Raw genomic sequence first — 14,941 nt, 5'->3', positions numbered from 1 at the left:
CAGGTAAACACAATGTGATCACGCTACATGATAAAATACTTTTGGTTTGCCTTGTATGGACATCTTTCATCGTCGTTTGATGTCAACAGAGTGAAAAATAATACCGCAATAGTTTTAATACATCAATACGTCACAAGGGGTTTTCTACATTAATACCATACAGTGATTTAGTATCGAGCTGGACTGCGATCCTGGAGGCAATGTGGAGAGTCACTGTCTCACTGGATTTTAATCTAGACATCATCTTAAAGGATCACCCTGGTGTTATTCTCTATTTTCCTAAATCATAAAATCGCCAAAGACCAATAACAACAATGCGCTAATCTGCCTCTTAGTGATTTATGATTTCTCTACAAGTCACAAATGATAGATATAGTTCGTTTTTTATCTTTTTTGAAGTAGCTTTCAGACAGCTGGGCACTGTAGATTTCTGCAAATATCACTCTAACCAGAGGAAATTGTGTATTTAGTGGGGACTATTTTCAGCGGTGGATTGATACACATTTGGTGGTCTAGTGAGTATTTCTGGCAGCAGGATGGTGCATGTGGGGCTAAATCTAAATAAATGTTGATCATATTGAAGGAACGTGACATCCAGTGTGTCTCACTGATGTTTTTTTGAAAACTGAGAGAATAACCATTACCAGGCAGTACCAGCTCATAGGATCGTAGGATGGTTTGGGTCTTTTCGTGGGATTTGTTGACAATGAAAAAAAACTGTATCACCACATTATCCTGCAAGTTAACATGCTTTTGGATTCTCTGACCAACAGCTATCGCTCTCTTTAGCCTTTCCCTCAGATGGCAGTGGTGATTTGAGTCAGTCCCAGATCATTGGAGTCCTCCCAGCCCTGAAAAGGCACTGAGGACATGTCCATGGCTAGTCATACGGGTCTGGCCTGCCTCATGTCTCCCCGGGCCTCTGCGGGACAGGAGTGGTCCCGCAGGGTGCTCCTCACCCGGCTCACCCCTTGACAGTCTCCGTGTCCTTGGGCTCCAGGGCAGCAAAAGTCCCTAAAGCACCTCTTGAAGTTCTCGTCCAGGAAGGCGTAGAGGATGGGGTTGAGGCTGCTGTTGGTGTAGCCCAGCGCCACGCAGAAGAAGTAGGCGGCCATGACGGCGGTGGTCTCGGGCACGTTGCCCGACAGCGCCTTGACTAAGATGAAGATGTGGATGGGCGTCCAGCACACCACGAAGACGGCGACCACCACCAGCACCAGGCGCGTGATCCGGCGGAGGTTGCGGTCCTTCTCGCGTGAGCCCGACAGCAGGCGCACGCTCTTCAGCCGCATGACCATCAGCGTGTAGCAGACGGTGATGATGATGACCGGTGCCACAAAGGCGAAGATGAAGACACAGATTTTCATCAGGGTGTCCCAATAGATGTAGGGTTCAGGGAACTGTAGGGCACACTCTGTAGTCCCTATTAAAACACAATATAATATAGAAATAAATAAAAACATCAAGGATCTACAGCAACAGCGGCCCTGTGAGCCTGTGCTCAGGTGCTTCAAGCTAAATGCTAATTTCTGAGGTTAGCTACATTCTGATGGCTAACATGCTCATGATGTCAGTGATAACACGGTGATGTTCAGCAAGTTCACCATCACAGTTTGGCGCGTTAGCATGCTAACATTTCCAAATTAGCACAAAACACAAAGTAGAGCAATGGAAGAAAAGTTGCTGATGTCCCAATTTTTACATTTATAAACAGTATCTAAACGTTGAAATGTTCATATACTTCAATGGTTTTTAATGCACGATAATTCAGTTAAATGCAGCTTTCATTTCTGAAAATTGATTGATGTACAGTATTTGTCAGCAATTGTAACTTCTCCCATGAAAATATATTTAATAAAATTCTAGTTACGATTGTTGACTAATACATTAATAAATGCTTTTATCTTACACGTACATTGTAGTGTTAAAAACCATTTATTTAATGTTTATATAGTACTTATGTATGCTGAGGTTACACACATTTTTTTCCTACATTACCCACATTAACTCATTAAGATGTGCTGATAGTGAAGCTGATTCCAAAAAAGTGGAGGCGTTGTGCGAAATGTAAATACAAAATGCAGTCATTAGCAAATGAACTGTGTTTTACCTGACAACAGCGTGACAAAGTGTTCCTGAGCTCATGTAGTAATATCCTTTATACAATCATGTGTTCACAAAGTGGTTAACCTCGCTCCATCCTCGCTTGTGAGCGACTGAGCCTTTCCAGGATGCTCCTCTCATACCCAATCAGGATACTATCACCTGTTACCAATCAACCTGTTTACCTGTGGAATGATCCACACAGGTGTTTTTGGAGCGTTCCACAACTTTCCCAGACTTTTGTTGCTCCTGTCCAAACTTGCTTTGAACGTGCTGCTTGCATCAAATTCAGAATAAGCAGATAACAACAACAGACCGACCAATGGACGCTGACATGCTCACATGGTTAAGAACTATAATATGTAATAATGATTCATCAGATAGTCTATTGCTCTGGGCAAAGTGCATTGTGCACTTCATTGAATGGCAGCTCACTGTGAACATGAACAATCTATAATAAATGAATGAATGAATCTTTCAAGCTTTTCTCATTCTCAAGGAGGGTCGATTATACCTGTAATAGCTTCATCTGGTCAAGTGGCTGTAATGAATTTGAAGTATACTTCCTGCAGCCAATTGAGATAATTCATTGGGCTGCATTGTGGCTTCAAGTTTGAAACTGTAAGAGCCCATTTGCAGCTGATCGAATGGATTCATTTATTTTAAGCCTGACTAAAAAGAGCAGAAAGGCTTAAACATCAAAGGTGGAGTCATACCAGTGCAAAGCAGTGTGAATGTAAGGTCTAGCTACCATTATTGGTCTTGGTGCTGCCAAGTATCATGGCAGGGATCCCAGCAGCAGACGACAGCACCCAGATGATCACATTGATGATCTTGGCCTTGACGGGGGTGCGGAAATCCAGAGCCTTGATAGGGTGGCACACGGCCACGTAGCGGTCCACGCTCATCATGGTCAACGTGAAGATGCTGGTGAACATGTTGTAGTAGTCGATGGAGATGAAGACCTTGCAAGCCACCTCGCCGAACGGCCAGGAGCTGAGCAGGTAGTCGGTGCTCTGGAAGGGCATGGTGGTGGTGACCAGGGCGTCGGCCACAGCCAGGTTGAAGATGTAGATGTTGGTGGCTGTTTTCATCTTGGTGTATCTATTGTGGAGGAGGGAAACAGGAAAGCACGAGGAACAAGGTTAATTAAATCACTTTTCACATCAGGATTAGTTACCAAGGTGATCAGCTCTTTTCCTGGACAAACAGATTAACTTCACCAGCCAAAATACTGCTTACAAACACAGACACTCCCATCATCTCTTAAAGATTTAAAATGCAGCCTGTCAACGTTGATCTCACATCCTGCATTTAAAACCAGGGGACCATTGTGATGATTTAGACGGTGCCTTACATGAAGGGATGAGCGTGGAAAGGAAATATTGATATTACAATCACTGCAAACCTTGTTACAATCCATAACGCACAGTCGTCACATGGTGAGGGAAAAAAAACAGGTGAGGTTGGATGCTGGACTCGGCAATAAAAACACCTTTAAACACATGCACATGTAAAGGAAAGAGCAAAGAGGCGCACACACAACGAAACTCCACCAAATATGCAAATTTAATAACAAAATTTAATTATACTTTTAATTGCAATCTTATCGCGCATTGTTTGCATTTGTGGCCCTGTGTTGACTCAATTACAGCAATTTCACTGCCATTAATTTATGATATGTTATTATTGCTTCACCAGCCTGCAGCTGCGCACGCTATTTCACACTAACCTGCACCGTGTTTTGACACAGCTGACATATTTCAAAGCTGAAAACTCACCTGATGATGACATACATCACCAAGCAATTCCCCGCCAAGCCCACCACGAACACCACGGAGTACACCGCGACTATGATGGGAATGATGGGCGACATAGGCTCAGGTTCGGCGTCCCAGGTGCCGTTGGGCGTGTAGTTGAAGACGTCCGATAAGCCGGGCTGCCACGTGAAGTTTGGGATGCACTCCTCCGGTCGTCCCGAGGGACACCTGTCCTCTTTGTAGATGTGCACCACGCTGCTCTCCATGGTGCTGCTGCTGGGCGTAAACTGACCGCTCAACTAAAACAGGTGTCGGTGAAAACAGCTGGATTCACGATGTCTGCAGAAAAAAAAGCAAAAAGCAAATTTCTCTACTTGCACAGATGATGCCCCGAGTGGGGGAAAAAATGGAGCGCAACAGCCCGCGCTCAAGGACATCAAAACACAAGTGTACCTGTTTTTCCGCCTCCAAAAAGTTCGTTGAAATGCAGCAGCACTGATGAGGAGTTTCTCGCCGAGCGCTCGGACACAGGTCAGGATCCCGTTGCGGGAAATGTGTCGCAAACAAAAAGGTTTGTGTGTAGTTGTGGAAAAGCAGAGAATTCGCTGCCTGTGCCACCGCTGCGTCCCCGAAGGTGCGCACTGGAAGCCCGCACTGCTCATTCAGTGACATCAGAGGCTGAGCCAACAGATATGACAGGATCCAGCAAGCAGAACGGCTCTAAGCACATGCATCTCAGTCACATGGAAATACATCCACCACATGCACTGAACGCTTTATTTAGATGTGGTTATTTATTTTGCGTTATTTCTGCTAAAACGCACCACTAATAGTTAAAAAAAAACACCTGCTTGTCTATCCAGCCACATTAACCTGAAATAAATCCTAATTTTCTACATTCAGATGAGCTCATGAGTTCCCTCTAGCAAAATTATTCTACAATATGTGTGTGAACATGTTTCTGAAAATGCTTATCAATGCTGCCAAGAGATGTTCCCTAGTGCCTCCTGTGAGAACTGCCACCGCGATGCAAACATGCAGAGCACTGCCAGATGATGAAGAGGCATGAAGTAGGCACACCTAGCAGCAACCTTCAGGTGACTGCATCTGTATCTGCCAGCAGCATCACACTAGAAGCCCTGTGTGTAATAACATGGGCAGAAATAAGCACAGTAATAGAGAGGCCTTCACGTAAAAACTGCTCATTGCATCACTTCGACTGCGTTCTTGTCATTTCGTTTCAGCTCTCTGGGCTCAACTTACACCTCTGTATGTGCAGCTTTCCTTAAAACAATCCGCTGATCACCCCCACGACAGTGCAGAACGTAGCAGCACTGAGAGCTCAAAATGGAAAGAAAATCCAGCCTCTTCCTCTAAAACCAGTCGCCCTTGTTTATTTTCTCCCCCAGCAGATAGATTTTAACCAGCATGTAATTAAGCGGGCGCTGTTTCCCTCCTTTCATGCACTGACACTCGTTGCTTAGAGACCCATCATGGCCAGGTGTTGCTTGAGGGACAAACGCTTTCTGTAGGTGTGTTGTATTGTTAGGGGCCGTACAGGCTCGACTCTGTTTGCTCGTACAAATATTTGATACAACTTCGCCGAGGTCCTGCTTCGACCTTGAACTGGCTGTAATGAGAGGGTGAATCACGTCTTCCCTCACATGAGAGCAGCAGAGGAGAAAAAGGACAGTCACAGTGTTTACCCTCAACCCTAATAAAGGTCTGTTTACGCACACATACAATCTGCTACTCTTCCTCTGGTTATTGAAACAGGCCATTTTATTTGAGTTCCAGAGGAGGAGAGGAAGTGTTTGTTATGCAACCTCCTGTACACGAGGGTCGAGCATGAATTCCTTTCTGCACTTTACCGGCCTTCCAGAGGTAGTCCGTAGTCAGTAAAATGCTTTAATTAATGGTTTCATGATGACGATTGGTATTTAGCAAGATATTAGCGCGTGATCGCTTCACATTTGGAGGGAAAAAATGTGTGAAAGCGTGAAAAAAACCTCAGCTTTTTATTTGGAGGTTTCCCAAATGATTGCACAGAAAGCCAGGCTTTGTCAAGTGTGCTTCACCAGATGATTACAGACTGATTTTGCTGTGTCTCATTTAGCCTTCATGATTTGAAACTTGTCACACCCTCCGCTCGCATTGACGCTCTCCTGTGGAATCCCCGGAACATTCACTGCCATATTAGATTAAGACAAAGAGACGCCTTAGTTTCCGAGCAGCTCTTCGAGACAAAAGAAGCTCTCTCCCACAGCAGCAAAATGTAGATTTCCCACTCGGAAACCCTTCCCCATCTGCAGCGCAACACTCATTCGATCCTTCTACTGTATTATTGATTAAAGTTCAAAATATCCTCCTCCCACGCTCAGCCAGGCATGCTTCACATGGAGAAAATGCTACTCAATTCTGGTGATCGCCTTGTTCGAGACATTCTTCAAAACAGAAGGTATTAAGCTGACATGTAGCTGTTTCTCAGTGAGCGAATGAGAAGGGACTCCTGTTCATATGCAGAGATGTGGCTTTAAATACTCTCCGAAAAAGACACTCAGATATATTGTGGCGCTATTTCTCACTGGATATATTACAATATATAAATAATATGTCATAATTCATATGTTCTGTTAGGTATCAGTGAGCTGAATCCAAATGTCTGGACTTCATTAAGCTCCGAATGGACAATATATTAAGTCCACCAGCCTTTCTGTGGACTATCAGAGGGGTGCAGACCTCAGATATCCACAGTTCACAGCAATATGGACTTGACAATGTACAAGAAATTAATAACTACCAGTACTGCTATGACTAATAATACAAGTATATCAGCCAGTCTGCTCATGTCAGTCAAAATAATCTTGTTACTCTCTTTGGATGCATAAGTTTAGTGATGTAATGAGGTTTATTTTGCAGAAATCAACAAATGACTTACAGTCACGTCCTTGTTGTTGGAACTGTGCGTAAAGCTGATTCTGATTCTGGTGCCGGTCTACAGTATTTAAGTGGTCATGGGGTAACAGCAGGGTTAGGGAGGGTGGAGGCGTGCCTGTGGGCTGAAATGCATTATTTAAATCTGTGAGGTGGATGTTTTCAGATTAAAACGGGGACTTTATATTACCCCTTAAAGCTAAGACTCATCACAGAGGAGTTTCATGATGAGACTAAATCTTACTTCTTCATTTTTAAAGGTGGATTTTTTTTGTTTGGACCTCATTTTTATGTCCCCCTCTGTGCTCCACACAGGCTTTAGTGATCCATTTCTGTTGAGATGTGGTGCAATTTTGTTGTGTTCCATAACTACATTCACTCATCAAAATCCACACGCAATCACGGCCGAGCTCATAATAATGTCTCTTCAGCACAAGATTTATATTCATTGCATTGTTTGAAATCTCCCCGAGTGTGAAAAAAGAAGAAAAGAGCGGTGACATGGCCTTTGTTCGTCACTGTCTGATGAAGACCACGTTTCTTTAAAACGCCTCTTCTCGTGAACCAAGAAAAGACGGCTTGGTTTTAAGATATGTCTGTGCCACAAAACGAGCTCTTCAGCTGTTGCTGTTGACACGTGGAGACCTGTTGCATGAACTTCATGAACACCTGAGCAGCATAATTACATAATGACTTCATCAAGTCTGTGAGGTGATCGCCTTCATCAGGTGTCCAGATGTTGTGGTCACTCCAGGAGTGCCGTGTTTGCTTGGTATGGAAACGACTCGGTTTGGGGAAATGTGATCAGCGTGAGTCGTACTTCCACTTTGGAGAATCCAGCTGCAGTTTGGCGCTGATGCTGTGTTTCTGCACAGAGGACAGCAATTTGGAACAAAATGTTATTTTCTTTAGGCTGTGCTTGTTTGGACAAGCAGTAGCAGTAGTGCCACTAGAGCATGAGACATGCACATTTTGTTAATGTCTGGCATTTATTGAAAGAGCATTCAGACACCCAACTACGGGAAGCAGTTTTTACCACCGTGACAGGGCTCTGCGGCCTGACTCACAGGTCAAACAGTCATAATCACAACACGGCAGCAGCTGATTCTGTTGCCTGCGTCGGCCTGATTTATTCCCACTTCAAACAAAAAGAACAGCACATTTCTAATGTGAGGTCAAAGATGGCACCGCTGCCCAGTTCTACACTCGTTTCCGTCACGCCCGCTGAAGAAACCGAGGCTCAAGAAACCATCACAGCTGATCATCAGCTGATCCATCACAATAAACCTAAAACCTTAAATTTGACATCAATTCATAAGGGAAAAGAAAGAAGGATGTAGATCACCTCAATAAAGTAGCAAATTGTGAGAATGTAATTTGCAATCAACACAAAAAGGCTCCGACAGCCTCTTTCCACCTTCCTCCCGTCATCTTACAATTTTCAGATACTAGTTGCATATTAAATCATATTTTGCATCTGAACAGCATCTTCTAGCTTTTCCCGCTTTATTGTCAGTGTGCAGGAGGCTTTTCTATAATGACATGACTGTTGAAGACTAAATCCATTCGGCAGGTGCATTAGGTGTGGGAAAGTAGTGCACATGTGTTTGCAAATGTCACCTGGCTCATTTACATACATGGTGACATTCTCTGAACTCGGGTTTTAGCCATTAGATGCACACAATTATTAACTTTTAATTATTGCATTTAATAAGATAAGCTGAATTAATCAGTTTTTTCTTCAAGCAGCTCGCTAGGTATTTTTTAAAAAGCTAAAAGCATGTCTCTTGACTTTAGCCTTTGATTCAGTGTGACTTCCTGGCACAGACCTGACATGTTTGCCTCACGCTTCTGCACTTCTTTTAAAATGTTGGATTTAACTAGATTTGAATGCATTCTTTTAGCTTTACATCATTACTGCCAATCAGAGGTTTTATTTCCCATCTTATGTTATGCATTCTCTTTATAAAAGACTGTGTTGTGTGTTTTTTAACCCTGTAGCAACCAAAAACGTAATAATGGCCAATAATGTAATAACTACCAATAACGTAATAATTTTGGCAATTTTAAATCTAATAAAACCAATAATGTAATAACTTGCCAATAATGTAATAAAACCTTTGAGCCAATAACGTAATAACTTTTTGCCAATAATGTAATACGTTATTACATTATTGGCTAAACCCTTTGAAAATGTAATAACTGGTGCTGATAATGTAATAATATTATATATGACTGCAGTTCTTGGGAATAATAAACTTTTTTGTGCAGTTCACTGAATTAAAATAAGTACAGTGGACAAATTTAAGATTTATATTGATCAGATAAAAATGATATTTGATCCTGTAAGATCCTGTGATGTCATCCAGGTGTTTAACAGAGGGTTTAGCACAAATCTATGATATAACAGCCTATAGATCACATTTGGACTCTGTGAGGAACTGGAGCTGTTTTATAAAATATATGTTTATATTGTTGATATATATCTCATCAATTAATATCCATCTAATGTAAGCTGATGGAGGATTTTCACTTCCACTTAAAAAGACACTTTGATTCAAAGACACTAATACTTAAAAGACACTTTGATTCAAAGACACTTTGATTCAAAGACACTAATACTTAAAAGACACTTTGATTCAAAGACACTTTGATTCAAAGACACTAATACTTAAAAGACACTGATTCAAAGACACTAATACTTAAAAGACACTTTGATTCAAAGACACTTTGATAAAAAGACACTTTGATTCAAAGACACTTTGATTCAAAGACACTTTGATTCAAAGACACTAATACTTAAAAGACACTGATTCAAAGACACTAATACTTAAATGACACTTTGATTCAAAGACACTTTGATTCAAAGACACTAATACTTAAAAGACACTTTGATTCAAATACACTTTGATAAAAAGACACTTTGATTCAAAGACACTAATACTTAAAAGACACTTTGATTCAAAGACACTATTACTTAAAAGACACTTTGATTCAAAGACACTAATACTTAAAAGACACTTTGATTCAAAGACGACACTTTGATTCAAATACACTTTGATTCAAAGACACTAATACTTAAAAGACACTTTGATTCAAAGACCCTAATACTTAAAAGACACTTTGATTCAAAGACACTTTGATTCAAAGACACTAATACTTAAAAGACACTTTGATTCAAAGACACTTTGATAAAAAGACACTTTGATTCAAAGACACTAATACTTAAAAGACACTTTGATTCAAAGACACTTTGATAAAAAGACACTTTGATTCAAAGACACTAATACTTAAAAGACACTTTGATTCAAAGACACTAATACTTAAATGACACTTTGATTCAAAGACACTTTGATTCAAAGACACTAATACTTAAAAGACACTTTGATTCAAAGACACTTTGATTCAAAGACACTAATACTTAAAAGACACTTTGATTCAAAGACACTAATACTTAAAAGACACTTTGATTCAAAGACACTAATACTTAAAAGACACTTTGATTCAAAGACACTAATACTTAAAAGACACTTTGATTCAAAGACACTTTGATTCAAAGACACTTTGATAAAAAGACACTTTGATTCAAAGACACTAATACTTAAAAGACACTTTGATTCAAAGACACTATTACTTAAAAGACACTTTGATTCAAAGACACTAATACTTAAAAGACACTTTGATTCAAATACACTTTGATTCAAAGACACTAATACTTAAAAGACACTTTGATTCAAAGACACTAATACTTAAAAGACACTTTGATTCAAAGACACTTTGATTCAAAGACACTTTGATAAAAAGACACTTTGATTCAAAGACACTAATACTTAAAAGACACTTTGATTCAAAGACACTATTACTTAAAAGACACTTTGATTCAAAGACACTAATACTTAAAAGACACTTTGATTCAAAGACACTTTGATTCAAAGACACTAATACTTAAAAGACACTTTGATTCAAAGACACTAATACTTAAAAGACACTTTGATTCAAAGACACTTTGATAAAAAGACACTAATACTTAAAAGACACTTTGATTCAAAGACACTATTACTTAAAAGACACTTTGATTCAAAGACACTAATACTTAAAAGACACTTTGATTCAAATACACTTTGATTCAAAGACACTAATACTTAAAAGACACTTTGATTCAAAGACGACACTTTGATTCAAAGACACTTTGATTCAAAGACACTAATACTTAAAAGACACTTTGATTCAAAGACACTAATACTTAAAAGACACTTTGATTCAAAGACACTAATACTTAAGAGAGAGAGAGCTAATGAAGAGGTTTGGAGTGGAAGTGAAAATCCTCCATCAGCTTACATGATGGATATTAATTGATGAGATATATATCAACAATATAAACATATATTTTATAAAACAGCTCCAGTTCCTCACAGAGTCCAAATGTGATCTATAGGCTGTTATATCATAGATTTGTGCTAAACCCTCTGTTAAACACCTGGATGACATCACAGGATCTTACAGGATCAAATATCATTTTTATCTGATCAATATAAATCTTAAATTTGTCCACTGTACTTATTTTAATTCAGTGAACTGCACAAAAAAGTTTATTATTCCCAAGAACTGCAGTCTATTATTATTATTACATTATCAGCACCAGTTATTACATTTTCAAAGGGTTTAGCCAATAATGTAATAACGTATTACATTATTGGCAAAAAGTTATTACGTTATTGGCTCAAAGGTTTTATTACATTATTGGCAAGTTATTACATTATTGGTTTTATTAGATTTAAAATTGCCAAAATTATTACGTTATTGGTAGTTATTACATTATTGGCCGTTATTACGTTTTTGGTTGCCACAAACCCCCACAGCACGTCAACAAGGTGTTTTGTTTTTTTTTTTCCAGATGCAGATAAAATCCACAGTGAGGTGAAACTCATGGGAAGACGTTCTGGGTTTGGCAGAAATAGGCTTGTTTTGGTTAATCAAGACCGATGGTGAATCTGTGCCCATCTGGAAATTGGGAGGCTCTCTTTCTCTCTCCCTCTGTGTGTGTGTGTGGCCATGTATTGCTGATGTTGTGGGGACATAAATCTGTTTACACAGTCACATCCTGGGGACTCGCCTTACTTATCAGAACAAAATGCAAGTCCTCATAATGTAAATCATAAAATTTTAGGGTGAAGACTTGGGCTAGGTTTAGGCAAGTAGTGGTTATGATTATGGTTAGGGTAAGTCTTGAGGAAATGTATGTAAGTCTATGTAATCTGGCCAAAAATAATGCACCACATGACTCTGTGTGTGTGTGTGTGTGTGTGTGTGTGTGCGCGCACGAGGCGAAAATACTTCCTGAGTTCTCGCCTATTAAGTCTGAAATTGCTGCCTGCCACTGCAGTAAAGGAATAAGAGGAGTGCGGAAACCTCTGATGCTTCTAGTTTCATCCTTCTCTTTACTGGGTTTTTATTCTCTGTGTTATTTTTACACCAATATTTTATTCTTCTTTTCATGCTCATTCTATGTCTTTTATGTGAAGCACTCGGTGCATGTGATTTCTTCGTTGTAAAGCACGTTGAGCTGCATTTCTTGCATGAAAGTTGCTGTACATAGCTGAACATATTATATGGCCTTGGCATTAATATGGCTGCCATGCTAGCAAACTGCAGCCTGTTTACACATACAGAAAATGGAGCAACATTATGTTTCATTTGGTGCCATGTAAGTCCCATATTCACTCTCCTTCTAGCTCAGTTTGGGCCTCAACCACTCATTGTTAGTTTACCAATGCTCCACAATGTTTGGAGACGTGAACCCTTTTTAAACATTGCCACCAATGATGATGAAATGATTTAGTAACACTTCAGGAGCGTCTTCTTTACACCAGATCTTACTGGTTGTTAATCAGGCGTCTCACATAAGAGTATTTCCAAAGGTTGTTCAGTGCAGCCTGAAACTCCAGCCTCGTGTGAGCGCACACCGCCCGTCAGGAAAATGATTCCTATCCACCTGCTTGGCCATGAGCGATATTACGTCCAGCCCTGAAAGCCTTGGAAATTAGATAATTCATGTGTCCATACAGCACAGTTGATTTCACAGCAGGAGATAACAGGCATCCACAGCTAAATGTTACAGGCGGGAGCATTATTTTCAGGCCGAGGAGCGAGCCGTAAACACTCTGGTGTTTACGGCTCGCACTGGTAAACACTGGTATTTTTCATTCTCCTTCGATGCAGGCTTAAATCGAGCTTCACGCCGCGTGGCTGTTGGCAGAGTCCTGTTTTGTTGTCACTATGGGAACGGACAGTCTCCAACCCATGGTTACAAGAGCAAGGGGAGTTGATCGATGAAGCAAGGCAACAATACTCTCAGTAAGCTAATATAACAGATGAACAGCTGAAAATGTCAAACAATTTAGAAGCATGAACTGGAAACTTGATTTGCTCTTCACACACTCAATTACCCGAATATGCACGAAAAACCTGGACATAAAACACCTTTCTGAGAGAGGTGGAACAAAGCTGCATTGAACATCACCTCAGGGGGGGCTTCACCTAAACCCAAACTCAGAGGCTGACTGTGCATGCAAGCAGCCAGTTCCACCCTCCGCCTTGACCCTGAGCAACAAATGTGGTTAGCATAATAAAAGAGGCAGCCAGGGAAGAAAAACCATCTGTTTCAGGGTCCAGAGTTCAATCAGTTGTTGCAGGTGAGCATGCACAGGGACTGCAGAGTGCCAGCCACTGTAAACAGCGCTCAGAGAGCAAAGCAGGGCCAGGCAACTGCGGCCGGGCGTAGCGAGCCTCTACATAAATATTGACTCTGTGTGCATCCCGGCTCTCCAGACCTCTCAGGCGACAAAGCACGAAGGACGAGTGCATCAGAGTCGGCAAAGACTGACACCTGATTCAAATGCGTGCTCGCAAAGTCGAGTGACGTGTCCAAGAAACTGTAGGTGTTAAGGCGTGAAAGGACGCTCTTCATCAAACAAGGTGAGAGCTGATATTCTGGAGAACGTCGAGATGAAAGTTGATGTTAATTCTCCTCGTGGAGTTTAACTTCAGCGCTGAAGGCATGTGGAAGCAGATTACTCATGGGTGTGCCGCTCTCAGCCGGGCCTTGTGGCTGCCGATGCAGCTGCGAGTTCAGCAGACAGTCGCTGTTCTAAATACTAATGTCTCCAAATTGAAAGTGTACCATTGCAAAGGGTTGTGCATGATTGGCTGAACAGACTGTAATGAACATTGAGATCATTTCAACATGATGACGGACATCTGAGAATTTTTTTTTTTCAGCATTTGATTGGCAATATTGCCTTTATTTTGATACTGAAGAGTGAAGAGGAGACAGGGATGAGCTGCAGCTGCCTCACTGGACTCCCCTGAGGGGTTTAGTGCAAAGCGAGTTCGACACAGCCAATTTGTTTGTGCGAGCTGGCTCAACAAAAACTAAACCCGTCAGAGATAAAGACCACCACAATGGTGGTTATCCACTTTCTTTGTTAACCCAGGTTTTCTTCATCAGGTGCTGCCCAAAACCTGCAAACCAGTTCCCCTTTAATATTCCTATAAAAACACAGTACAATATGAGTAAGTGATGATGATGGCAATGAGATGGCACTGTTCTGACAGGCAAGCAAAGGAATTATTTGAGTGTTTGAAGACAAAACATAAAAGTAATCATAGCCATGTTTTTCCATACAAATGCGTCGATGTTGCTGTAGCCAAATTGTTCCTCAGAGATTCATTAAAGAGAAAAATATAAACCAGCACTTGAGGTCGGTACAGTAGGTAGAAAAAAACAGCCTTGGGCGCCGTTTAGATTAAAAACTCAAGATTCTATCCCTGATCAAAACCTCCTTTAATAAAAGTCAGAATACATTCAAACAGATGCCTCTGCCCGTGGGAAGATTGCGTCGCTGTTTCGACGTTGCAGCCGTTTGTTACCTCGACTGTGTGAGCCGAATGAGCTGAAATACTGATGGAAAAGCATGTCAAGGTCAGATGAAAAGAGGTCAGACACCTCCGATTCAATTTAAATTCTGATGGAAGAACTCCAGAAGGCACAACAGCGTTTGAAAGCTAACTTACTCTATAAGATGGTCGCAAAATTGTTTTCTCCGCAGAGCCGTCAGTCACCCAGAACCAAAGGGTTATTGTTA

The 14,941-nt window shown here is 40.9% G+C and overlaps 1 protein-coding gene across 1 annotated transcript; it reads right to left on the bottom strand.

The window, feature by feature from the left end:
- Positions 1-884: 884 nt before the first annotated feature.
- oprk1 (opioid receptor, kappa 1) lies at positions 885-4,132 on the bottom strand. Its single transcript, XM_041948669.1, has 3 exons — positions 3,885-4,132; positions 2,855-3,207; positions 885-1,423 (listed from the first exon to the last, which is right to left on the bottom strand). Exons 1-3 carry the CDS (start codon positions 4,127-4,129, stop codon positions 885-887), a joined length of 1,137 nt encoding a protein of 378 aa, XP_041804603.1. The 5' UTR covers positions 4,130-4,132.
- Between the last annotated feature and the right edge of the window lie 10,809 nt (positions 4,133-14,941).

This window comes from Chelmon rostratus, chromosome 12 (assembly GCF_017976325.1).
Source record: "Chelmon rostratus isolate fCheRos1 chromosome 12, fCheRos1.pri, whole genome shotgun sequence".
NCBI classification, from domain to species: Eukaryota; Metazoa; Chordata; class Actinopteri; order Chaetodontiformes; family Chaetodontidae; genus Chelmon; species Chelmon rostratus.
The sequence above is the reverse complement of the archived record's forward strand: the minus strand, read 5'-3'. Positions and strand labels throughout refer to the sequence as shown.

Bases quoted from the DNA above. Each gene is read 5' to 3' on its own strand.
- oprk1 (XM_041948669.1), bottom strand. From the start codon at position 4,129: ATGGAGAGCAGCGTGGTGCACATCTACAAAGAGGACAGGTGTCCCTCG. The intron at 3,208-3,884 runs GTGAGTTTTCAG...CCTCCACAATAG, and splicing joins GTGATGTATGTCATCATCAG to ATACACCAAGATGAAAACAG. The intron at 1,424-2,854 runs GTAGCTAGACCT...GTGTTTTAATAG, and splicing joins CAGCACCAAGACCAATAATG to GGACTACAGAGTGTGCCCTA.